At 41.5% G+C, this 27,794-nt stretch overlaps 1 protein-coding gene across 1 annotated transcript; it reads right to left on the reverse strand.

The window, feature by feature from the left end:
- Positions 1–31: 31 nt before the first annotated feature.
- dyrk4 (dual-specificity tyrosine-(Y)-phosphorylation regulated kinase 4) lies at positions 32–27,794 on the reverse strand. The gene is made up of 15 exons (XM_080876416.1): positions 27,471–27,794; positions 26,906–26,975; positions 9,331–9,414; positions 7,845–7,997; positions 7,511–7,661; positions 7,112–7,275; positions 6,062–6,198; positions 3,883–4,023; positions 2,993–3,131; positions 2,699–2,780; positions 2,423–2,595; positions 2,265–2,325; positions 2,017–2,146; positions 1,692–1,849; positions 32–1,574 (listed from the first exon to the last, which is right to left on the reverse strand). The coding sequence occupies exons 1-15, from the start codon at positions 27,500–27,502 to the stop codon at positions 1,297–1,299; spliced, it is 1,953 nt and encodes a 650-aa protein (XP_080732542.1). The 5' UTR covers positions 27,503–27,794; the 3' UTR covers positions 32–1,296.

Consider the following 27,794-nt stretch of genomic DNA (forward strand, 5'->3'; position numbering starts at 1 on the left):
TCAGGACTTTTATTTCAGCTACAATCCTTTATTTCAGCATTCAGCCTTCTTAGCGAACACAAAGCGAGGGCACGGGCTTATCTGCAATTTATGTCAGATCTTTTATGGCGACTAAAAACCCCCAAAACAAAACAAACAAACAAACAAACAAACAAAAAACTAATAAAATGCAAGTTTTTTTTTTCAATTTCTTCTGTAACATTATATAAGATATATGATCTTATAAAATAAAAAGGATCCTGGCAGGTTAAATCAAATTCGGGTAAGAATTCAGCAATTTCAGGTGTACACACAATATTAAAGTGCAAGATTTCTAATACTGCAAGGCACAAACTATCAATAATAGGATTGTCTTTTTGTATCTAATATAAAAAATGTTGGTAATAACACAGACATACAAAATTTCTTCATACAGTAACAAGACAACAAGTAAAACCTTGTCTAAGTCCCCCACAAGTATCTGAAATATTTTCTCATAATATGGTCTGTGGTTGACATGTATAAGAAGTTACAGCTGAAACATACATTTATATATATATATATATACAGTAAATTCTGTTACAAATCTTTAATGTTTGTTGAATTAAACTGTTAAACAAATATGAAACAAAGGGTCAAATATATTCCACAATAAACAGCGATAAAATAATTAATAATCAGTATGTCATTGACTTCATACTATAATTAAAATGTACATGAGAAATATTTCTTGAATATCACAACTGAAAAAAGAAAACATTTGGCTCAGCCTTTATTGCACCACACAGTTCTTCAGATCTTTTTTTCTACAATGTTCTTTTCTTTTTACATCAGCTCATCTTTTCAATGCACAGCAAAGATTTTTGGGGTTCATAAACAGTAAGAGAGTTTATGCTGTATCATCTGTACATTGTTGTGTGGCAGACAGTTTGTGACACATTTAGACAAACTAACAACTGCATCTCAACTTCATTCAAAAATGCAACTGGTTGATTGACTTCACTGTCATAAAAACTCAAAGATTCACCAAACAAATGATAATACACTACGACTGAATAGTTTAAACAATAAAAACGATGTCTGTCTTTGCTGTTGATTGTTGTTTCTACTCCATACATCAGTGTTTTCTACACGGCACGTGGAAACGGAGACGTTTTCTGTGTGTGAGTGTAAATCACACATTTCTGTTACTATCAGTGGTAACGTTTCACTGACTTTGTGAATGTGCAGGGTTTTCAAAATCAGCTTTCTCAATCGTGTTATTTGAATGTTCTCTGTTCCCATTTGTCATGATTGTAGCATGTTTATCTCCGTTTGTTAGACAGCAGGTGACAAATCCTGAGATGGCTCCTGAATATCTTTCCTCTCTGTGTCATCTTCCTCTTGAGGTTTGATGATGATGTGTATGGGCCTTTCTCCGCTGCATTCCTGTTGCTTGGTATCTGTGGACAGCTTGCCTTCACGTTCACACACCTCCTCTTCTGCCGAGGCCCCAATGGGACGCAGACGCTCTGCGGGAGCCATCTTTGTTCCGGTTTCTGAACTGTCTCTCTTCAGCTTGTCGCTGCTGTTGCTTTCCGAGCTGACCTTCTCTGCTGCGCCGTAGAAACAAAGCACATTAGATGTCAGCTCGCAGCAATTACAAAAGAATTTAAAAAGTGACATGGATATCAAGTAAAGTAATTTCGATGTGGTAAATATCATATTCTCACCAGGATAGCTGTTAGCTTGTTTGTCTGTGCTGGTCGAACTGTCTGATGTCTTCTTGGCTGCAGGCTTGGTTCTGCTCCGGACTTTGTTGAAATTTCCTTGTAGGATCCACTCATGCTGTAACCCCTCATCAGGAGTCATGCGCTTACTTGGATCCCAGCTGAAAAGCGCAGACAGTTTGAATTTAGATGAATTCATTTATGTGTACAAGTAATAGTCATGATCTACCAGCTCAAGTCAGAGGAAGCAAAATGTAATTGTGGTCGATTAAGAAAGACAAAGAAAAGAATCATAATGTGACCTATGAACAAATAAGCAGAAGTGTACCTGAGGCAGCGTTTGATGAAGTCTAAGAAGACAGCATCATTCGTTTTCAGCACAGCTGAAAGCTCTTTGGAACTCGGTCTCCGTTTCTTCCCCTTGCTGTTAGTGATATTTCTTGGGTTTCCTTTAGAGTCTGCACAGATAATACCACACAGATTTACCAGAGTTATCACTATCTCTGAAGAGTTCTAAAAACACATACTTTACATAAAATAAAACATATAAATGATTATAAATTATTAGAATCTCACCAAAGAACAACCTCCTTCTCGATGCTGACTGAACAAAATCATTTGGAGGCATTCCAAGGACCTATCAGGTCAAATATCACAATAAGAAGGAAGCAATTACACTTGCAAAGCATGAACAGTAATCTCTGTATACAGAACAGGTTATTTCCTTGTCATACCTCCATTATGCAAGCTATCTGCTCCACTTCACTCTCTCCAGGGAAGAGAGGATAGCCTGTGTAAAGCTCAGCTAGGATGCAGCCCAGGCTCCACATATCAATGGCCATGCTGTAAGGGTGACCCAGGATGACCTCTGGAGAGCGGTAGAAGCGACTCTGGATATATGTGTACACTAAAAGAGGGGAATGAGTAGGGAAACAAGAACATTTCTGTCACCTCCCTAGCGTGATATTACTTAATTGTACATGTGCATCAAACCACTTCTGCCTTCTTACCTCTTTGTTGTTCATAGCAGCTTGAGCCAAAGTCGACCACCTTGATGTTGCCTGGCCCTCTTTGAGAGAGAAGGATGTTCTCCTGTTGAAAAGAAGAAGCAAACTGTCAAAAAACTCGCCAATTTCTATAGTACCAGTGCAATACTCTGATGTACCACAAGGTGGAGCACAATCTGCAAAATTGTTCTGAGTAATCCTTGCAAAGCAATCATCAACAGCAGTACAGTTTTGATTGCTTCACTACGTTTCAATCAGTCGAATATTATTTTTTTATCTTATGATGCAGGTCAGTACCGGTTTGAGGTCGCAGTGGATTATCTTCTCCCTGTGCAGCATCTGCAGGCACCTCAGAAGTGCATGAGCGAAACGCCGGATAAGGGCGAGGCTGAAGCCCTGGAAGTTGTTTTTTTTTATGAGCTCGTACAAGTTCACCCTAGATGAAGGAAGAACGTGTGACGTTTGGTTATTTCATCAAGATGACGACACATAAAGAAGCTTCGTTTAGCTGAACGTTTTTATGAAAATACTTTGTCCATGTCCAAGTGTACTCAATGTGGATTCACTTATAAAAAGATGCTCCTCAAATAAACCCCCTGAAAAAGAAGGCTGCTCATTTTGATGTCACTTGACACCTACAATAAAACATGCACTGAGTCTTGAGCGCTTACTTGGAAATAATCTGCGATTGTGCCTCCATTCATAGGAAGACCGATACAAAAACTTTATCCCCCTGCTATTTCTGAGCATGAATTTCTTTAGACTGTGTAACCAGATCCTTCACACATGAAGCAAGAAGGGGTAAGAGATAGGGCCCCAATCAAGGCCTTAACTAAAGGATTTGGTGACAGTAATGTTAGACAAGGTAGCAGCTCGAGACGTCCCGTAAAGGTCATTGAGCCACAGTGACACACAAAGTTCTCTCTCCTCAAATAGATATCAGTAGTGACCCATACTAAAACATGGTTGGCTGGAGGTACACAGGTAGTCAATTTACTCCTAATTGATTGCAGTTACTTAGAAGTAAAGACCAGAGACATGCGAGAACTGCCTTTGATAAGCTACACTGTCTTCACACCGTGCTATTGTACCTGGGAAGGGTGACTGACGGCGGATCCCCTCGATTAAACGCTTCATTATTTAGTGTGTTTACATTCCTTATTTCTGAATGTAGGTAACATACTAACCCCAGAAGCTCAAAGGAGATGCAAAGGTGATTTCGGAAGTAGAAGTACTCCTTCATGTGGATGACGTTGTGGAGGTTGTCTTTGTCTTTCCTCTTTATCACATCCAAGATCTTCAGCTCCACAAGAGCCTGGTGATGAAACCTACAGACAAATTTACAGCTGACACTTAAATTCACACCAAGAGTGATTTGATTCATTACTCATTTCTATATTTTAATAATACAAGTGCAGAATAAAGATATTCTTTTCTATAAAGGGAGAAGAGTCATTAAATAAATGAGGATCTGTATTTGTACAAGCTTTATTTCTCTGATTGAGATGCTTTTCAGCACAAAAGCCTCCTGATATCTCTGGATATTTCTTTATATCCACTGCAGAGAAATCAGATCTAAGATAGCCGTCTGACACAGCTTAAAGTTCTTCTGTGCCAGGTTGCACCTATTTTGTTTTCTGCATTATTGAAGTAGCGGTAGGACCCAGTGGCTCCTGCATCTAACCTACAGGACTCTGGCACCGCAGCCACTGTGATCCTCAGTTAAGAAGGACAGGTAAGATAATACCATTGGGGTGCCGACTTCTACCATGCTAAGTCAGGTCTCAGCTATTTGGCAGTGTCCTGAAGTGTAAAGTGATCAGGTTGCAGACATGTGGGGGAAAAAAACTGACAACGGGGCATGAGATCTCAAATGACTGACAAAAGTTAACTTCTTCAATGTCACAAATAACTTATTCCATAGAGCAGTGATTCCCACCCAGAGGTAGCCCAGCGACCACGGGCCAGTTGTACCTGGACAGGCAATGTGACAAAACCCGAACACAATTTAATTTAGAATTGAGTAGACGTAGACAGGCTTTAGCAGGAAAGATAACAACTACTTGAAAGTAAGTAGTAGAAATTTGAAGTAATAAAAGTATATTAAAAGCTAAAACTGGCAAGCAATTGAGGCAGGTAGATAAGCAGTTAAAATTATTAGGCGGTCTGTCATAGGGAGTCAGTGAACAAAAACTACATTGCCAAAAGTATTCAGTCATCCATCCATATTATTTCATTCAGGTGTTCCAATCACCTTCGTGGCCACAGGTATAAAATCAAGCACCGAGGCACACAGACTGCTTCAGGAGCTCAGTGAATTCCAGCGTGGATTGCATCGGTGCAACAAGTCCAGTCGTGAAATTTCCACAACTATTCCACAATTGACTGAGTGGTATTATAACAAGGTGGGAGTGATTGGGAACGTCAGCAACCCACATAAAATTGCAGACCTTCAGATCAGCTCAAGAACAGTGTGTAGAGAGCTTCATGGAAATTGTTTCCATGGCCAAGCAACTGCATCCAAGCCTCACATCACCAGGTCTAATGCAAAGCTTGGATGCAGTGGTGTAAAACACGCCGCCACTGGATGCTAGCCGTGGAGAGGTTTACTCTGGAGTGACAAATCACACTTGTCCGTCCGATGGACAAGACTGGTTTGGACGGAACGTATTTGTCTGCCTGGTTTGTGCCGAGCATAAAGTCTGGTGGAGGGGGGATTGTGCTGTGTGGTTGTTTTTCAGGAGTTTAGGCCATTAGTTCCTGTGAAAGAAACTCTTAATGCTTCAGCATACCAAGATACTTCGGGCAATTTCATGCTCCCAACTTTGGGAGAACAGTTGGGGATGGCCCTTCGTCTTCCAACATGACTGTGCACGAGTGTACAAAGCAAGGTCCTAAGAACATGGGTGAGTGAGTAGCCCTATGGATTAAGAATGGGATTTCACTCAAGTTCATATGCATGTTAAGGCAGATGAGCAAATACTTTTGGCAGTTAGTGTAGCTGAATAAGAATAGCTGATACCAGAGTAGGTACTAAAAGTAGTGCACTGGTGGGTGAAATATTAAGCTAATAGTTGAGACTAAATAATTCAGACATAGACCAAATTTAGTTTGAAATGAGTTCAGTGGGGGTTTAATGTCCATCTGACAGCGGTGTGAGGGCAAGTCCAAGGATAAAGGTCAGGAGCTGTAAAGCTTTACTTCACTTGCAATTTTAAAACAAGAAGTATATGAAGGTAGGAAGTGTTTCTTTTTTTTTCTTTTTTAAAATACAAATTTCAGGATCTTTTTTGATTCTTTAGTGAATTGATCACAAACAAAAAGAAAAAAATAAATCATATTACATTTTCCTGTCATTTCTCATACCTTTTCTTATTGCGGATTATCTTTATGGCTACAAGTTCATTGTTCTTGTGATCCAGGCATTTTAGGACCTGCCCGAAGGAGCCTTTCCCGATCACTTCCAGCACTTCGAACCTGTAGGCAATGTGGTCATGCAACACCTGAAAGAGCAAGAGAGAGGAGAAGTGAGGATGTGAGACTACTGTGCACTTTGTCCTTGCACTAAAACAAATCTTTATATCACAGTAAAAGTAAATGATGTAAAGTAATATCATGATTTACTAACGTAACATTATATTAACTTGGTGATATTAGTCTTAGAATACAGGCAGCATTCTCTTCTTTGTACACATCAGCCACAGTGGCTTTCCTGTAACTGTCAGTCAGCGCTGTAACAGTGAGATGAGCCTCAGCAGACATATGAGAGTCTAAACAACGGTCAGTCACTCAGCCTTTAACAGCTCATTCATTGCATATTGTCTATTGACACACAACTGTCCATCACGTGTCTGATTTATACATGGTCAGATTGAACGGTGGAGTGGTGCCCGCAGCTGCTGGAGGTCGTTTGTTTTCATTGGCCAGCTTGTTGGTGCATAAATGAATGGCACAAATGTCTTTTACATAACGACTACTACTGTTGCATACTACATGTGGGTTCTCTATCATATCGAGACTATCTCTCCACTTGTACGGAGTGGAGAGATAGTCTCTCACTCAGAGAACCACGGTTACAATGTAACCGCACGATATGTGGATGTGCTTGTGAATGGAGTCACTTAAACTCTTGACAAACTGACCCAACCTGATGGTGACCTCATCATAATTAATATTTCTTTCCTTTTCTATTTCAAAGAAACTTCTAGAAACTACACTCGGGTGTTGACTGCACCTTTTGTTAGATGCTACCATATGATTTCTTCATTAGGCCTGTTTATTTAATCTAACTGTCAGTCTTTGCTGTGTTAGGTCAAAAATATAAGTTCCTGCAGGCTGTAAAACCTCGGCATCAACACAGATGAAGCCTGATGGTTATAATCCAGTAAAACTCTAATGCTTGCTCTGAAACATTACCCTGATGTAGCTTCCGTGTTCATCATCGTATCCTGAGTTCTGTGGAGCTCCTTGGGAACCCTCGATTTTCTGGGAACCCAAACCAAGGAACCAGATCTCAGAATAATCCATGATTTCTTCCTTTTCAAACTCTGTCAGCCGATCCTGGAAGTTCTTCAATGCTTCTGCAACAGGAAGCATGAGGAGGAAGACAGGATGAGTCAGTATCACGTTGATCTGCCAAATGCAGAGGATTCTGAAATATCGCCTTCCAATGCCAGCATGCTATTTTCATTCCATCAAGGCAATGAAAAATATTAGTTACGTGTTTTTGTTGGAACACCCACAATATATTCAAAATATGAAATAACGTTTCCTTTATGATTCACTTGTGTTGTATTCTGGTTGACACCAACATACCTACAGGTGACATGGGTAACCTTTGACCCTCGTATGCTTTCTCTTTCTCCAGCTTGTTGATGAAAATCCTGCTGTTGCGAGACACTGCCACTTTATCGACTGTTGTACCAAACCGTGTGGTGAACTGCTGAGCGGGCTTTGGCCTCTCATCCTGTTAAGTAACACATAAAAGAGTCTTTTAGCATTTTGGGAGATGAATAGTAATGAAGGATCCTCATTACGTTTTCACAGTGATTCTAAAACTACAGCGCCATTTCTCAGCTTTGAGTTAAATAAACTAGCTGACGGCTTCTACTTCACCATGTTATGGATGCCTAGTCAATAACAGCCTTACCGATTGTGTCTGATAGTTGTTTGGACCCCCTTTGTTGGCAATTTGGGGCAAGATGCTGTCTGACTGCTGCTGCTGGTTTTTGGCATTGCTAACCATCACCTGGACCACTGGTGGCTCGAGCTGAGGCAGAGTCCCCACACTGGAATTGAACTTCTGTGATTCAGATAAATTGTTATAGAAGTGTATTTGGTAAGTGCATTCAAGACAAAAAGGTGAAACATAAATGGAATAAGAGTTAGAAAAGAAAAGCAAAGTTTTATCAGATCAGTTTACCAAACTCGTAAAGCTTGATTTTTGAAGAAAGTGAAAAATAAAATAAAACATAATAACAAAATTATTATAAAATAGGCAATTTAGGTCAACAAACAAGCTAGCTCTGGGACCTCTAAAATGATATTTCTCTACACATTCTACATTTTCATATGACAGAATGAAACACACAGGCATCTAAACAGACAGCTGTAAGAAGACGACAAATTAATTGGATGAAAATATGGCTGCAAGTGTGATATCCAAATATTCATTTTAAATGCTTGTTGCAGCGCCTTTCTTTTTTTTTCATGAGAATGTGCAAACTGCACCTCATCTGTTTTGCTTCATCGTCCCTTCATGCATTTTGTCGGTGGAGGCTTGGGTGACCGGGACCTCCAGCTGATAGCGTCTGGAATTACCGGTCAGGGTGAAAGAAAAATGGGGGACAAAGACCCATGAGTCTGCGCTCTGACAGACTCTGTCAGTGGTGGCTTTGTAGGAGGGTGAGGTGCACTGACCTGCTTTTCTTAGGCTGCCACCCTGATTGCTTCGAGAGCATGATTACATGTGTCACTGCCTTGCAAGGCTCAATCCTGGCAGTGATGGTGCAAAATTAGACATCTGTGCTTTGCCAAGTCCTCTTGAGAACATCCTGCAGAACCGTCTGTGACAACAGGGTTTTTTTTCTCACGTTTTTATGTATTGAACTCAGATGTCACGGAAAACAGAGATTCCCTACATCCATAGTGATACTGCATCCCCTTTAGCAATGGATGGATGAAAATTAAACTCTTACATATTAATTATTGATAACATTCCATAAAAAAGCACTTTCATAAATTCTGATATTTCATCTCACGTGTTAAGAGCTGCTGCAAGATCTGCCAACTTGGTTATGACGCATAGAGATAAGCTAAATATAGTCACAAGCACCTGCCACAACAGGCAAAGGAAGCAAACACAGTTACATGCCTGAACGTAACTGGGGGGCCATGTTGTTTAAATAACGCACACACACACACACACACATATATATATATATTTAAAAGAGATGAAAGTAGTGGCTGTAGTTTATCTTTTTCTTTGTTTGTCTTGTAGAAATTGTTAGAGTAGGTCAGACACAGCACATTAGTTTGAATGCAAAAAGAAAAGGTTGGCATCAGTGGAGGATAGACTTGGCTAAAGAACATGTTCTGGTCAGCTGTTAAGCATCATTCGGTGGGAAAGCACTGACCTGTGAGCAGGGCCGATTTGTTCCAATACGGTTGCTTTCTGCTGGGAGCCTGTGAGGGTGAGGAAAGGCCTCTGGCCGTGATGTCTGTGGGAGGAATGAGAATGATTCATAAAATGCCCTACACAAAAAGTGAGAAATAGCTGCCTTTTATTCCCAACAAGCTGGAAATAAAATAGATACAATGGGTAACCACATTTTTCTCCTGCAGTGACTTATTTTTACAGCGTGATGCAATTGGACAACGTGTCCAAGTCAAATAAAGGAATCCCTTTACACCAAAAAAGACAGATTAAAGCAGGCATGTAAGATAATAATTAAGTGTCTACTTGTGCTGGATTCCCCAGTCTCTTCAGAAACACACAGCCTCTAGGCAGCTGAGCGGGGCTGAAACCAGACGAGCTAAAATAATGCACTGTGATCCTAAAATAGATCACATCTGCAAAAACCCAGCAACACCAAGCCTCTCACTTTAAATTTCCCTTTGTGCATAGTTTGTGTAAGCATGCGCTCATGTGCACATCCATGTGCTCTGCAGTAGGTGTGCACGTGCTTCCGAGCCAGTCCTCACAGGAGAATCATTGGACTGAATGCATTACAGGGAAGCAATAAACGCTGTTCTAAAAAAGTACCACACACGTTTGGGATGATTCTGTGTGCGTCGCTTCATCACAAAGCCAGCTTACACGTGCCTTATTAATCAGCGGTTGAGCTCACAACTGTGTCGAATGACACCATATGGGTGAAATAAAGCTTAGCTTCATACGGGGATATGTGTTAAACTCACAGGCCAGGTTGGGTTGTTGTCTGCAGGTGCTAGATGGAAAACAGCTTCCAGATCACAATCTTAATCTGTATCATTGACTCAGAAGCAAATGCAACATCAAGTCAGCGTCACCACAGAACTGTCTACAGAGTGAAGAAGGTGAATTAACCCAACTAGCTGATTCGACTTTTTGTTAAAGCTTAACTGGATACAGGCGCTCTCTGGGTTCTCCCTTTACATTAAAGTCAATACAGTTCTTCAGGTTAACACTGACAAGGAGTAGGGTACAATAATGTGGTCATGTTACAATGTTGTGAGTGAGTGACAGCTGGAGCCATGTAGGTCACTGTGACAGGTTGACTTCTTAAACATCACCTGTACAGGTGTGCTGTAAGCCTGGCTAATGAGTACTGAGCCACTGGAAACCCAGTGACATCACAATAAGGCAAATGTGACCTGTGACCTTTTATTCCACTGTTATAGATGCATATACATCAGCTGACACTGAATAAGTAAATGAGCACATTTTGTTTTCACTTTTTTTTCTTAAAAACAATAAATTGAATTCTGTTTTTGGAACACAGTGGATGAACTGTAACACTGTAAGACTTGGACAAACTTTTATTGTACATGCAATAAACGTGTGCTCCCTTTGCCCATGTAAATCCATAATCCATTAACACGAAGGTCGGAGGGACCATATACAAAAAGGATATTTGCTCTCATCCCAAATAAACAATGGACCTACAATCAAGACAGCAAAAGCCATGCCTTTATTGATGTGGTTAAGTCTTAGCTGGATGTAGGATCATCTCAACAGGTGTATGAGAGCAGGTTGACCTTAAAACCGTCCACCATTAGGGTCAACTGGTTAAAGGGTTAAAGCAAAGCAATAAAACCAGGAGCCATTGAGGTAAACACCAACAAACTAAAACCTGCTGCTCATGAACACTGTCATCTGTCAGACATGTCTAATCATGCTCTCCATTTATTTTGTATTGCACATCGCATGCTGAATGTGAGCACAAGGAAGAGGATGGATGTAAAGTGGTGGTAAATAGTCATCAAACCATGTGATCACAAATAGTGCTAGTCCTTAGTTTTAGACATAATTTGTAAAAAGGAATTTTGCATTTTTTCACTCATGCAGGAAAAAAAAGGCTACAATTCTTTAAAGTGCCAAAAACAGCAAAGGTTAAATTTATGTCAGTTCCCATGTAAGGTGTGAAAAATATACCAGAACACATATAGACTTACAGAATCTGTCAGCACAACAAACACTGAAGTAAGTAGGCTAAACAACGACTGAAATAGAAATGGATCAGATTTTTCATCATAACTTGGCATGCACTCAGGGGAAAGGGAGTGGACTGCGAAATAAGCACTCAAGTAGGATAGCTTATGAAAGAGAAATGGAAATCATTTCAAAGTTACGTTTAATATTCTTGGAATGAGTTTTTTAAAAAGTGAATACAATAAAAATGGTAGATTTTTACTATAGTTTCATTATAAAAGTTTACCTGTTAGAGGTCTGTCCTACAATTATCAGGGATGTTAGCCCTGTGTCAGAGCAAAAGTCATCTAAAAATGAAGATAACACATGCTCTGGCACTGGTGCCAGTGGAGATAAAGCAGTGATAATATTAATATTCACAGAACATATTCATATTGTCTGTATCATAACAATATAACACAGACAACATTATGATCCCATAAAATAATCCCAGGAAACTTTTATGAGTATCGTCAATTTGTTTTTGTAATTTTCCAATGAACTGCCTGTAAACTGGAATATTGATCCCTATTCGATTAATAAGAACTTCCTGCTTTGCTACCAGACAGTCAGTCTAGTATCCAGCGAACAAACAACTCCTCACCTTGTTATTTATTTCTGGCAGCATGCTGTGTTATCAGCCTTGACAATCCAAAAACAAAGGAGAAATTACGAAATCCAAGTCATTGTATCCAACTCTGTCCGTCCAACCTCAAAAACAAGGCGCACTTTCCAAAAGTCCAACTTCGTGATAAACACTGAATCAACACTGATGAGGAAAATCCCGATGACTGATCAGATTCCCGCAACCCAAAGCTGCCGTACTCCCGGTTTTACGCGCACACGGTAAATGCACTGTCGTCAGAGAGGAGATTAGCCCGCGAGACAAGCTGTTGTGCCGTGACGCGTTCTGCTAAGACACCGGAGGAGCCACCTGTTCAGGTTTCTGCCGCTGACAGCTGGGGCTGTCCCGATATAGATTTGTTGGTTTTTTTATCCGTTTGCTGTCGTCCACCTACACCATGCGGTGTGACTGATGGGCTCTCCAACACCGACGCTGTGCAGCGAGGGCTACACCAACGCACGCACGTACTGGCCACAATGCTTGAGCTCACTTCAGGTACTGTAAATGTTTTGTAGACTATTTTCAAAGTGAGGTCCAGAAACCTCTGCGCTGTCGAAAGCGCGCAAGTAACGCACGGTCTCACCGTCGTTCTTCAAGATGAGTCTTCATCTTTAAGTGACACGCACACGCGCGATGTGTTTTCCACAGTAGCTACATTCAGATAAATCCAGCAGGTTTACTGGATTAAAACTTTTCTTATTCCTTTTGTGTCTTTCTGCCAACATTAATTAAAATTAAGCAGTTCTGCTAAAATCTGCCATGTTTTACAGTCCTGTGCCATTTGTGTGTGCACTGCAGGGTCAAGTAGTTGATAAAAATGAACTAAAATCTCAGCTCCTTGAGCAAGATACTAAACCTCAAATTGCTCTCTGATTATCATAGTGTGAATGATAGATACGAAGCAATTAGGCTTGGGTGAATGAGTGGAGTTGTACCAAGCCCTTTTAGTGTTCAAGTAGAGCAGAAAAGTGCTATATAAGAAGTATTCTATAAAACAGAATGTCAAAACAGTGATTAATGCACTCAACGCATTTCAACACATTTGTTAGCCTTAGCACACTTTAAAAGAACTTCATAAAACTAGGGCTGCCACGATTAGTCGACTAGTCACGATTACGTCGACTATCAAAATCGTCGACGACTAATTTAGTAGTCCGAGACCGAGAAGGCCGGAAGTGTGAGGCTTAGGGATGGGTATCGTTTAGGTTTTATCCGATACTGGTGCCAAATCGGTACTTTTGAAACGGTGCCGGTGCTTAAACGGTGCTCAAACCGGTGCTTAAAGAATGGAGAACACAAAATTGGTCCAAAAACCTCTCATGTTCAGCTGTTTTTTGTAAAAAGATAACAATTTTAGCCTTTTCTGCAGCTATGGGGCATATATGGCATCACTCTTGGCTGGAAGCAGTGCTTAAACAATGGAAAAAACACAAACTTTGTCCAAAAACCTCTCATGTTTAACTGTTTTCCACTTTTTCTTTGGTCATTTTAGCCTTTTTGGCCAGGGTGAAGGGAGTATCTGCCATCAAACAAGAAGACAGCCGCATGTAGCTATGATGATGTTTGCTAGTTCACCTTACATGCATTAATGTAATAACGTGGTTAGCCTACTCAATGTAAATTACACACGAACAACATGAAGCTACTCACGCAGAGAAGAACGGCTGCTGCTGCATCATCATCCTCATCATTTCTGCTACACTGGCAGGGCTAGGGGCCAGGACTCTCCTCTTCTGGTTCTCGGGGGATGTTGCTAACTCCGGGTCCGATAACAGTAGATGTGCTCGGTGTGAGGTCTCGCAGCAAGCTATCAAATACAGCGCATTTCTCGGCTTTAAAAAAAAACGCTATGCGTCGCCAGGTGTTTCATCAGATTCGAGGTGTTACCTCCTTTGACAGTATCACAGTATCAGCTTAAAGCACTTGTTGCTGCTGAGTTTGCATCTTTTGCTGTGAAGTACAGCCAGACTTCTGACCGCTTCGCCTTGGACATTTTTAATCTGTAGCTCTGCTCTAAAAGAACCTACGTACCTGGCCCCGCCTACTATCCTTGGAAACGTAAAATGATTGGCTAGAATCTAAAGTGTATCACAGCTCAGGAAAAAAAAGCACCGAAATGTGCGCTGCTTTTCGGTCTGGTTACTACCGTTTATGACAGAACTGGTGCCATCATGGCACCGGATACCGGTACCCATCCCTAGTGAGGCTTGTCAAATGGGACGGTCTAACCTTCAGATTTGCGTCACCGCTGTGTCGGTGGAGTTTAATAAACGAACTAAAATATAACAGGACACTGGCGTAAATTCTCGACCGTCTCACACTTCTGTTTAATCAGTTTTCTGTTTGACGTTTATTCAGCTGTGTGAAAATCCCACAGGAAACCACCTGATGGATTAATAAAGTTTTATTTAATCTAATAATCTAATAACTTTGATCTCAGCCAAACTGATTTACTCCGGAACAAATAAAACACCGAAAAAAGCCAAACAATTACATTTTTATGTTATCCGAGTGACTTATATATGATATTTAACCCTAGTAGCGAAAGACAGCGGGGGTCTGAAAACAATGAAGCCAGGAGTCCGCTGCTCTCGCCGGCTCGAGTGACCATTGAACCCCCCGGCTAGCTATCGAGCGGGTGGGTAACAGACGTCTCCAAAAACGTCGGCGCACTTTAGCAAAGATGCGATGTCTTGATAAACCGAGCAGATATTTGAAGTTTGCACAGCTACTTTCTCACCTGAAAATATGTTAAAAGTTTATTTTGTGGCACAGGAAGATTAATAAGAGTAATTTTAAAACTTAGCAGCAGCTGCCATTGTTGGAAACTGAAATTGGCTGGGCCGCACTATGAATTCTGGGATATGGTGGGCCACGAAGGAAACACCCGACCCATCCTTCAAATTCGGGAAAATGAAGGACGTATTTGTCGGCTGCATTTGAAGGAGTCGACGAATTGGGACAGCCTTCGTCGCCTGGCTGTGACGTAATCGGCCTTCAAATGCAGCCTCCGAAGGATGCAGCCGACGTTTTGGGACACAGCTAATGTATTTGAGTGACACGGTTAGCGCCCAGTTAGCTCCTAGCATTTCTCAACAGCTCTGCCTCCTTTTCGACTGCCCGGGACATTTAAACAATGGATAATCCGTATACAAACAAATTCATGCTTTTCTCCTCAACAGAGAGCGTCCCCCGATTGAACAACAGTGCCATAAAATAAGAAGAATGGCACCTAATTATAGACTTAATAATACTGACTTAGTAATATGTCACATGAAGATTCATCAGCCAGGTTAAGTGTTTACTGACAATTGACAATTATAGCGGACATCATCATCACTATTCCAACAATCCTCTCCACACAGACAAACATAAACACTCGATAACCACAGTTGAGTACGTGTTTGTAATGACACTAGTTCAGTTTACAATAGGGTTCATTTGCTCGGTCAGCAGGTGGCGGTATCCCCGTACACTGGGGAGTAAACTGCCATTAAACGAAACAGAAATGGTAAATGGCCTGTATTTATATAGCGCTTTACTAGTCCCTAAGGACCCCAAAGCGCTTTACATATCCAGTCATCCACACATTCACACACACATTCACACACTGGTGATGGAGAAGAAGAAGAGAACATCTGCACATGCGCGGTACGGATCGGGGAGTCCTGATCCGTAACTATCTTTTTATTTTTCGTTTTTGTCTACATTATATTGAAATGTTTCATTATTGCAAACATTTTAAGAGATACTTATTATTCTTAACATCTCAACAGATAATCTGACCGTAACCATCATAAAAGGCTTCGAGCGGAAGTAGTGGCTTTTTGCACGTGCGTGGTACGGATCGGGTAGTGACAGTGCCCGCATTTGGAGGCCGATTACGCTACAGCGAATCGACGAAGACTGTCCAAATTCGAAGACTCAGACAAATGCGCCCTTCATTTCCCCAGATTTGAAGGATGGGTCGGGTGAATACTTCGTGGCCCAACCTATCCCAGAATTCATAGCGCGGCCCAGCTCAGTTTCCAACAATGGCGGCAGCTAGTTAGTTTTAATATTACTCTTATTATTCTTCCTGGGTCACAAAATAAACGTTTAACATATTTTCAGGCGGGAATGTAGCTGTGTAAACCTCAAATATCTGCTCAGTTTATCAATACACATTTTCAAAAGCGCTCCGACGTTTTCGGAGACATCTGTTACCCACTAGCTCGATAGCTAGCCGGGGTTCAAGGCTCACTAGAGCCCGTGAGAACACCGGACTCCCGGCCAATGGTTTTCATTTGTTCCTGAGTAAATCGGTTTGGCTGAGATTAAAGTTATAGTTTTTACACAGCTGAATAAACCTCAAGCAGACAGCTGATTATCAGAAGTGTGAGATGCTCGAGAATTTACTCCGGTGTCCTGTTACATTTTAGATAGCAAGGAGTTTATTAAACTTCACCGAAACAATCTGCAAATGTCATTAAAATTTAATAAACTATCATCTTGTCTTTATTTTTAGTTAGCACATACCTTAAACACTTAAAGCTGTAAGCTAATGATAGTTATATAAGAGCAGATGCTGCTGGTGCAATAAGCTGTACGTTTTACGTCCAATGGATGATGATCTGATTAGTCGACTAATCGCAAAAATAATCGGTGACTAGTCGACTATCAAAATAATTGTTTGTGGCAGCCCTACATAAAACCCAGAAGAAATAGCAATGAACTTTCATTTCACCTTGACACAACAGTTACGTGTTTTGAACCCTGACTGACATATGAAACACACCTTACCCTTCAAAGTCATATTAGAGCATGGGGCCCTTTCACAACAGCCATTCTGACAGTTTATGGCCAGGTAAACTCAGGTGGAACTATCATTTATTACACTGAGCCAAAAAAGACACAATTAAAATGTTTAATTACCTTTGTTTACCCTGCTGTAAAATGTCAAAATGGCTGCTGTTTACAACAAAACAAAACCTATTTGCATCATGTGATGCAAATGTAAGACGAGATTATTTGCTTTCCAGTGACTAATCCACACTGCAGGAGGGAAACAACTCAGTGCTCCATGTGCTGATTAGCCCGGAACCAGTACAAGAGATGAATATGATAAGACGACAGCAGTTATGCAACAACAGTGGCTACTTCAGTAATCAGCTCTGGGAATGAGCATCTATTGAGGAAGCTGCTGCTACTACCCTCATTATACTCTTATCTGTTCTCTTGTTCTCTTATTTCTCTTGCTGTATTTGTTTAGTCAGGCATACAATCCTGTTTCCAAAGACGTTTAAATGCTTGAAATTAAGCCGGCAATGACAATTGGAAAATTAGATAATGCAAAGCTCACAAATTCAGATTTCTAGGCAGAAGGTTAGTAACATGACTGGGTCTATAAAAGAACAATTACAAGGGGCTATGTATGAAAGAGCCAGGGTAGCATCTGCGATACTAGCAGGTAGCTAAAATTCTATATAAAGCAATTATTTAATATACTAAATTCCCAAATACCTAGAGTGTAGTTCAAATAAAATGTCATGCAAGACAGTACAGAAAGATGCTCTTATCCTCACAATCTGCCTTTCACTTTAGACAGTAACCTAGCATCTCATTTTGAAATCAAGCTGTATGATAAATAATGCTGAATAATCTTGCAGCATTATTTTTGGACAATGACCAAATATGAAGAAGGTGCTACCAATGATAAGTTAAGGTTTAGAGCTGAGCCACTGAGAGTATTTGTCCCCTGTTGGTGGAGAAGCCATCCAAGAGGGAGGTGAACATAGTGACAGTGAGCACGCGGTCCTCTCAGAGGTGGAAGGACTCCTTTAAGTCTCATTAATATTGACAAAACTCATTACCATGCATCTGTACTGCAGCATGACTGGAAAAGGGGGGTTAGATGAGAATATTGACTTCTCTCTCATGTGCATGCTAAAAATAAAAGCAGCTTAGCCAAGCATAAAGACTAGAAACGAGATGAAACAGCTATCTTGACTGCACATAGAGGACTGTAAACCTTGCCACACTTATCCTGGAAGAGTATTTAAGCAGCTTCTGTTTTGTCACCCAGGTGACAACACATTAGACGCCGCATGAGAGCACCTGAAGTAAAAAACTCAGATATGGAGTATAGAAACAATGAGAACAGAAAAATCAAGAAACAAAGGATCACAGTTTATTGACGGGTGTCATAGCACAAAATGTAAAGCCTGTGAGCATTTCTTTAAAATAAATCAATAAAAACAAAAATAAATTCTAACTAAAAACAGATAAGTGGGTGTGGCTGTCTGGAGAATGGAAACAAATGATTGCCTTTAGTCCCATCTAGGCAGTCCTGTTGCTAAATATACCTCTGGGTTGACCCTCCTGTTCCTACCCCAGCAGCAGCCATGGAGGAGGCTAAAACCACAGCAGGCAGGTGAGGTCCCGTCTTCCCACATAGCACATCTCCTCCATGCTGTCACAGCCGCAGCCTCAACGACATCTCAACCTCTAGACACTATTTCCATCCAGAGGTGCCGTAACGACAGATGGCCTCTTGTTTGAGGAGCAAATGAAAAGATTATGATTGCAGTGATGATACCAGGCCTGCATTTCCAGTAGGTTTTTGGTCTAGTTGAGCTCCATTTGTTAAAAAACAAAAATTTCTCCAACTTGACAGAACCTCGATGCTACAAACCTAAGCGATGATAAGTTTCCATAAACGATAAGTTCCCTGAAAACTTCTTGTGACTCTGAACAGTACTCCTCTACAATCTGGACCTTGCTTCATCGAGTTATTCATTTAGACAAGGTTATATTCCAAACCTCTGTGGTTTCTTCTCTGTCAGGTTTCTGCAAAGTATTTTTCTCTGCCCCAGGTTTTATCCAGAACAGAGAGGCAGACTGCCGACAGACACTGAGAGGATGCTATTGCTTTGTGCGGTTGCTATTATGAGTGAGGGAGTGCTCTCTGTCTGCTGCTGCCAGTGACGTATGGATGGGACTTGACTGGGGACCCATCCTGAGCCGGAGACAAAGCAGCAGGGGCCTGGCACTGACTTTGCCATAAAAGAGGCCTCTGGGAGTGAAGGACAGGGGGTGGGAAGTGGTGAGCTGGGACTAGGCAGATGAGAAAAGACAGGTACAGAGCTCATCATCCTCCCAGGTGGGCACTTCGTGGGGAAGTCAGATGGGGAGGTGGTGCAGCTCTAATGGCCCTCCCATGTGGTTCAACAGATGCCTGCAACTTTCCTCTTCCTTCTCACTTGTCACTGTATCCTGGAGACAAAGACAACGGGGATGTTATATCCCCCTGCCTGCTTCTCCTTATCCACCCCTCCATCTCTTCTACTCTTCTACACTTCTTTAGCTGCTTTACTTGCTGCACAAACCCCTGTGAGATGCTACAGTCTTGCTAACAAACAGCTTAGCCACCCCACCCTCCTGTAGCTACCCCTGGCCTCCTGCCTGCTACACACAACAGCAGAAACAGCAGAGCCCACAGCAGGACAGGAGACAAATGCTGACTATAGCTTTTTACTGCAGATAGTCATTGGGTAACCAAGTGTTGTAATTATCTCTCTGTATTTCTTTTTAATTTATTGCCGATGATTAAATGATTTATCGGAGGAGCTCTCTATTTAAAGTCCAGTTATTAGGGAGGTAAGAGTGCAACAGTTCATATTAAATGTTGCAGTCATACCAAAGACCAAAGGACACGCTGTCAGTAAGCACAAGCACGCTGCGCTCACACAGGTTCCACCCCTCCACTAAAAATAAAATCTGTAAATCACCATGTTTTGGTGACAGGAAAAATGTTGCTATTCCTGTAGCATGAAGCACCAGGGTACTGTATTCCATTACTGCTCAGTCAGCCAGTTGAGACACTTGAGGTACAGTAGCTGCTGTATCACTTCTCTCATCCTGTATTCTCTTGTCCTGTATTATTTAATTCATTTGCTCCTCAACCAGCTGGATCAGTCATATAACTGGGCTATACCTTTTTAATGTCTCTGATCTGGATAGAACGAACAGTAAGTCTGTTAAGTCATGACCAACCTGCCACCTCTGAGAGGACTGCAACCTGGTGCCTTACATGCTGTTGGGCCTTTGGCTAATCGCTGCCAGGTGCAGGCAAATTGAAAGAAGATGGGTTATCGGCCAAAACAGACCGTGTCAGTGTCCCCTCCCACATGGCAGAGAGGTATGTGGGTAGTGTGACCCGGCTGGCAGGTGCAATGCAGCATCTGCAGTTTAAAATGCACAGCAGACGTCTCAGTAACAGCATGTCACCATGTGCAATATGGGTCAAGTTCACAAGGTGGCACAACCACATACACTTTAGTCACACAGGTGATTATAAACTCACTTGTAACATACATTATATGTAAACAGTTTTTGTGCAAAAGTGCAAATTTTGCAAAGGTGTTGTGGCTAAGATCCCCAGTCTGTTAAACCTACTGTGGAAATAAATGAGTTCTTTTCTGAAGAACAATAACGATGTCGTCATTGAGTCGCTGCATTAAAAGAGCATCTGATAATCTGTTTTTATTAAAGTAATTACAATCAAGCCACATTCTGAATATTAGCCCGCTCAGCCCCATTCTCTATAAGGAGGTCTGTGTGCTTGTATCTGTGTGATTGCATTCATGTTTGCTATGTTAGTGTCTGTGTTTCTTTATTTGAGTAAAGCTGAAAATTAAGCAGTTCCCAGGCAAGCGAAATCTTATTAGGCACGTGGAGAGGCTCTCTCCAGCAGGGTGAAGACGGTGAGACAAAAACAGGCAAATAACCTCAAGTCGACTTGTGTCCATCAACAGAAACACAAGCCACCGTTTGTAGTAAAACACTGTCTAAATTTGGAAAAGTATCTGCCCTGTTTGACAAAAACATCCTGCAATCAAAGTCAACTGAGCAGATTTGTCCTGATGAATAAATTAATGAATTGATTTATAATAAGAAAATATCAATGAGGATATTTTCCAATAATGGGGACATTTTGTGGTTAGCACTGTTGCTTTAGACCAAAGTCTTGTTTGTTGTCCTGAGTGGGATTTCTGGCTTTCTCCCAGAGGTGTTAGGGTCCCTGGGTCGTTGACCCAGTGTTTTGTGTTTTTGGTTCTTTGATTTTGTTATTTCATTATATTCTAGCTTTGCTTTATGGGTTTTAGGATCATTCTTAGTTTAGGTTCTCTGGGTGGGGTTGGTTAGAGTTTTAGTGTTCTGGTTTTCTGTCTGTGTTCCATAGTTGCTGTCTTCCCTGTCTGCTGTATCCCCACATCCAGTCAGTGTTTGTGTCTGCCCTGGTCCCACGTCTCTGTTCCCTCTGTAGTGCCTGCATGTGAGTCTGTGTTATGTGTTTCCTGTTTTACTTTGAAGGTCTCTGTCTTATCTCAGTGTGTTCAGTTTACGCTTCTTTGGTCTCATCAGTTCTGATTTGTCCCAGCTGTGTTTCCCTCCTGTTACTCATTCCCTGATTGCTCCCTCTGTGTATTTAAGCCCTGTGTTTCTCTGTGTGGCGATCTACCGTTTACGTTGCTGTGTGTTTTGTCAATCTGCTGGTGTTAGTTTGTTTTTTTTGAGTTTTTCCAGTTATGTTATGTTTGCGTTCAGCATTAAAGCTGTTTTGGTTTAAGTTCTGTCTCCGGAGTCTGCACCTTGGGTCCTATTCCTGCCTGCACACAGCCACACCTAACAAGAGGTTCGGTTAATTACCAGTTTTAAATAGACTGAAGGTGTGAGGTGCTACCTGTCTACCTGCCCCTCCTCTCACCCCTCGACAGCTGGGATACGCCGCAGCTCCTCCAAACCCTGAACTGGATAAGCCTTTAAAGCAAACCAGTGAATATTTTCTAATGTTTAAGTTGTAACGTATGTCATAAAATAGCAAATAAAAGCAAAATCAAAGACAAACATGAAATTAAATGGCACTATGTGATATGATTTCATGATATGATCTGAGGCTAACAAAGTGTGATGAGTCAGATTTCTAAAAACGAAAGATTGTGACAAAAAGCTGCTGAACTCTCTTCAAACACATAATATTTATTTTACTTCAATATTATATTGTTGTGATTTATATGTTTGTGTGGGGTGTTCGATGGTTGTGGAGGCTGACCTACTACTTCATATTTGTGTCAACTGTGCTGGCCCGTCGGGACCACCTACATGTATAATCCTCCCATGCACTATAATACAATCTTCACCATTTCATGTACTGTAATAACCACAAACAGATATACAAGAGTTTCCTGTCTGCCTCCTTTATCAGACAGACTGTCACAGAAAACACCAGAATTGGGCCACAGGTCATTTTTCTGTGGCCTTGATCGGGGGTTGATGGGGCTGTGGTGGAATTATTATACTTCCCCATCGTGGCACCGACAGATAAACCCCTCACTGTTTGAAATTAATCCAACATACAGACTGAATGCTTGCTACCCGTTGCACCCTTGTTGAATGCCTCAACACAGAAAGAAATCCCAAAGATTTTAACTGTAACTAAAATAAAATGTTATGTGGTCATAAAAGCTCTGTGATTCAGTCAGAAAATAGTCTTTTTTAAACATTTTGCGTTGCTATTTCTTCACCTCTCTTAATCTTTTGAGCTGCAGTGAGACACATAGTCAACAGCCAAAAGTACTCCTGCAGGTCTAACTGTTCTTCGCACTGCATCGCTGTGCAGCTATTCTCTGAAAACCATTAAAAACACGCTGGAAGTCTTTTCTGTTTGTGAAATTTTAAAAGGCCAGGAAACCGATTGTACTGATGCCCTACAACTACAAGAATAAAAACACAAAACATATTCTAGCTCAGTAACAGTCGATAGCCTGGCTGGGTTTAGTCTCATCAACATTGATTGGATCCAGCTTTGGATACTCCGAGCTCTGTTGTTCTGTTCACATCAAAACTAAATATTTTGGAGATATTCAATGCATTCAAGTTAAAAGTCATGATGTCTCTACAGCAGTTCTACTGATACAATCTCTAGTAAGACACCATAGCCTATATTTATCTTATTCTTTCTAAATTAATATAGAGCTGGAAGTCTTACCTCATGAATTATTCTTTCATCTAAGATCTGCGGCATTCCTTCCCTGGAATGAGCCCTGACCCAGGGCCCCATGTCTGGCTCAGACCACTGCACTGTTATTTCAATAAACCCAATAAGATTAAATTAATTGGCCTGCTTGTGAGGCAGCTGAGGCGTAAAATGTTTGCAGGTGCATGTGTGTGTCAGAGTTCAGCTCTATAATCAAAATGTGTGTGTGTGATATGTTTCACTGCTAAATATGTTTACAACACCGCAACACCCCCTGTCGTGTGCGGTGCGGGCGCTGACCTAAATGCCCCAGACTCTGCCCTGCCAGGTTTGAGAACCTGAGGATGGAGTCGGCGCACTTGTGCCATCAGACCTGTGTGAGTGATGATGGCCTGACATCTCTGGCAGCCCTGTGACCACAAACCTTGTCTACAAATGGGTCTAATGTTGCGCCAAGTGAGCTATAATCTCCAGGCAACACAGCATTTAATTTTCCATTTTCAGCTTTCCTAGAAACCATCCCCTCCTTTACTTTCTAATCATCAGTTGGCAAGCTAAGTTATGGTAACCCACCAACCAGCCAACCTTTTTGCGTCCCAGTGGTGGGACAAAGTTGAGCCTTATCACCTAGGTAAGATCAACTGTCCACTTCTGACCCCAAAGTACTTACTCTCCTGTCACCTACCACAACAAGCCTTTGCACCACCCGGGTACGAAGCAGCCAATGTTTGAGCTAGACAAAGACAGACAATATACAGCCTTCAAAGTGTATCATTAGCACAAATTGCAGGATTTAATCTCATGGCTCGCATGATGGATGCAAACAATGAAGAATGAAACATTCATTGAGTCCTTCCCCATTTCTACAGGTGTATACTGACACACTCTGGCTAGCACAGGCGTGGCTTAAAGGTAAATCCTGATTAATGTGATCCTGATTATGTAATACAATTACAAGCTTTCATGAGAGGAAGTGCAATTATAATTACATAAATGATCATCATAGTAAAAGACACAAATACTTATTATTAGTGGGGGGGTTTTAAAACACTTTTCATTTTCAGCCAACAGTGAAGTTTGAATTTGCTGCTTCAATCAAAACTGTGCAAAACTACTAGATGATTTAAAGTAGTCACATCTCATATTCTTAGATATTGCATTATACTGTAAAACTGTGTAGGAATCAGTGAACCAATCGCAACAAATGTGTCCTTTTATATAACGATATTTTAGATTAGACCAGATTACACAACAATTCTCCTGAGCCTATGGAGATGGAACGAAAGGGTGTGATGGGGGAGGACGTTGGCATACCCTGCAGCTCGGTACTGCATGACTCACTGTTAAAGGAAAACAGACACTTCATGCAACTAAACCAGACACTCATTAACTAAACTCCCTGGGTGGCTGTTTACACAGCATTCTTTGTAGATCCAATTAATGTTTATCGGCCGAGGAGTGTTCTGGCCTCTTGATCCTCTCCGGGGCAGCATCGCTACACCACCTCACCATTGTGAAATTTAGCCGTGACATGGTGGCCTAACCAGGATCACACCTTGGCAGTATGAGACCTGCCCAGCTTGCAGGAACCAGTGGGAGGAATAGCAATCGCTGGCAGAAATGAAAATGTTGCTATGGCTGGAACTATTTTGGTGATCATGGAGATTCACATGTTGACACGAGTGAGAGCCATGTGACAAACAAGCCGCAGGCCGTTCAGTTGGCACACACAACATCTTCCATGCATAAACATAAACTCGAGGGAACACAGTGCAGGAAAGCAGATCCGCAAACACGCTCGGAATGAGAAACAAGAAACGATCGTTTGATTAGGACATGATTAGAATTAAGCTCATCGTACTTCAGATGTAATTTACGCGCAGAGTCAACTTTGCAGTAAAGTGACAGTGTGAACTCTGTGCTCACTGACATCGATATCAGCCTGTCATTCAGAAGAGGTGAACCCTATGTCTCTCTAAATGACCGGCTTTTATTCAGGGGTCCGGTGTCATCAAGGAACAAAGCAGTGATGAGAAACTCTATCAGGGGCAAGGTTCATTAGAATAATAGGGTGGCACACTCCTTATTCCACATTCTGTGGAGGTGGCTGACCAGGTGCAATGCAGTGAAGCATGTCAAGAAGTGCAAGAAATATAATCAAGGTCTTAATCTAACGTAGTCTGCTACTGTGTTTTTATACAAGCTTTTATAAAACTTTTATGCAGGCATTTCAGTGCTAAATTTAAACTGCAGATCTGCTATTCCAATTACACTATTTAATGTTACAACTTTATTCAGCTAATTCATGAGCCATGGGGTAAGAAATCTCTTAACATAGAGATGTGCACGTGCATGAAGCTCCCAGTATAAGGCAAACATTGAGCTTCAGTAACGGGATGAATGTCCATATGTAAGTCATATATGTCCAAGTACATGCATGAGTCACTGTGAGATATAAAAAGCATTCTTAAATGATCAAGTGGACTTGAGCAGTGAGTCATAATATACGAAAGCTGCAAACTTGAAAAGACACTGCCTGCTCCAGTCTCAGCAAGCATCTGTTGAGAGCAGCTGCTTGCGTCCGTATTTTGCAATGACGCAAATGCTTCGCATCGATAGCCTAACTTAGAAAACCAGAAAAATCTTTTGAACTGACACCCTAACCATCCATGGCAGCTTCAAATGATGCCTCAGCTACCACTCTATCAAATATCTCACTGATGATCAAAGATTTTTCAGCCTTCTTATGTTGGGCATCTTTTAGCTCAACAACCTGTGGGGAGTTCTATTGCTAATTAATAAGGATATCTGTTTGAGGGCCTTTTTTAAGTGTTGGGATCAAAGAATAAGAGGAGCCATGATAGGATTAAACAAGGATGCGTTTAGCTGACCCATTCTGCAGTATGCAGTAATCCACATGGAAGACACAAACCGAGCTTGGCTTGGTTGTGCTGTTTTAAGTGACGATGGGCTTTCTTATTGCTGTGATTTGGCCCTCTCCACAGGTCATTAAATTCCCACTCTCTCAAACCCAACACACACACATGCAATATCAATCTGGTGTCCCCAATTCCCCAAATTCATATGTTCTCTCGTTTGTTTCTCCACCTTGCTCATCTATTTTCTTTATCAAAATATCCCTGCTTTACTTAAAAATAGTCTGAATGACGCTGAACCCAGGATGCTTTACAGAAAGACAACAGTGAGCATGATCTTTGTTGCATTAAAGGATGCAGTAATTTCTCCTCCACTGGTCTTTGTCCACTATTGGCAAAGAGGTCCAAACTGTATTAAAAGTTTAATCAACAGTAACTATAAAAGTGTCCGATAGGAGCTCAGCGAGGGAGGTCTCAGGTGCTTTGAAACACACTAATCCCATCATGCAGAAGGGAGGGGGTGGGCGAATCAGTCCACCCCTGCATGAATGTGTCCTTGCAGGGCACAGTTTAAAGCTGTGGAACCTTCCAGGAAGAAGAGATGATGGGGTTAACACAGGTGTCCGCGCGGAAAGCTTCAGATATGGGACGCGTGTAACGTCATAGCTATTCGCCATCGAGTAGTTTTGCTCTTCCCAGCAAATGGGAATAGAGCACATCTCTCAGATGCTTCCATGGTGCAGGCCAAGAACTTTACAAGGGAGAGCATGTTCCCCAATAAATCACTTCTGCTGAGAGCACACAATCACCCAAATAACATTTATTTAATGGCCTGCAGATGAACTCGGGGTGTTTGGTTACTTGGAGGCCTTCCGTCACCCCACAAAACCTTGGCAACAACACTAACTTATGTAATACATTAAGCTTTCATGATGGCACAATTAAAAGAAAAACCCCCTCTCAAGATTTAGTATACAGTTGAAATAAAGCACAGTGGTAAGACGAATTGCTGTTTCCATACCTTGATCAGAAGGGGAAATGTGCATTTTCTCTCCTTTAAAAGCTTATCCAGCTTATTTTTGGGGCCGTTTCTGTTCAAAGAAAAAAAAGATAATAGTATAACAACATAAACCTGCTGCTTTATCAACTGCAGATTAAACTACTCTTCAGTTATGCCAACGCATATTGATTCATCTTTCAGAAGCATAAGTCTTGCACTAATTATTGTCATCCTTGTTGCCAACATTACATCTGCATGCGGTTTCAGACTGAAACCACATGCAGATGTAATGTTTGCATACTGTGAAGTTTGTTTTTTCTTACAGCAGACACAGACGCGGACTCTTCCTCAGCAGCTTACTGCGTACACTACACTGACACCTTCTGGACACAAGTTTGTCTTTTATTAAACACATTCAACTCTTCATCCAGTCCATTCATAAAACTGAAAGTGTCACTAGGATTAAATAGCTTTATCGGTAAACAGGGACTGTAAAGAAGAGACTCTAAATCCCATTACGAACTAAAAACGTCTACGTTAACTCTTCATGGGCATTTATTTACTTCTTTATATATTTCACACAAACCTTTTCTCCGAAGACTTGTTCGGCGCGCTCATGTTGACGTGATCAGCAAGGTGGTGTTGATGAAGCGGTTATGCGCGGCATGCCCGCTAGTCAGGTTTTTAGGCGGTAATAACAAACGGCTGGCAGCCTTCGTGCTGTCGTAGTTACCACCACCGGCTTATCCCAAACACAATGGCCGTTGTACACCAAGTGCTCACTGACAGTGTTGTTCTCCCTTTTTTCTGACGTAGGCGCTTAGTTGCACGAGTGTGCCCGTGTGAGAGAGCACGAGACAAAGGGAGAAGAGGACACCCGCTGAGCTACACGTTTCCCACATATTGCAGC

Source organism: Rhamphochromis sp. 'chilingali' (assembly GCF_963969265.1).
Source record: "Rhamphochromis sp. 'chilingali' genome assembly, chromosome: 2".
Classification (NCBI taxonomy): domain Eukaryota; kingdom Metazoa; phylum Chordata; class Actinopteri; order Cichliformes; family Cichlidae; genus Rhamphochromis; species Rhamphochromis sp. 'chilingali'.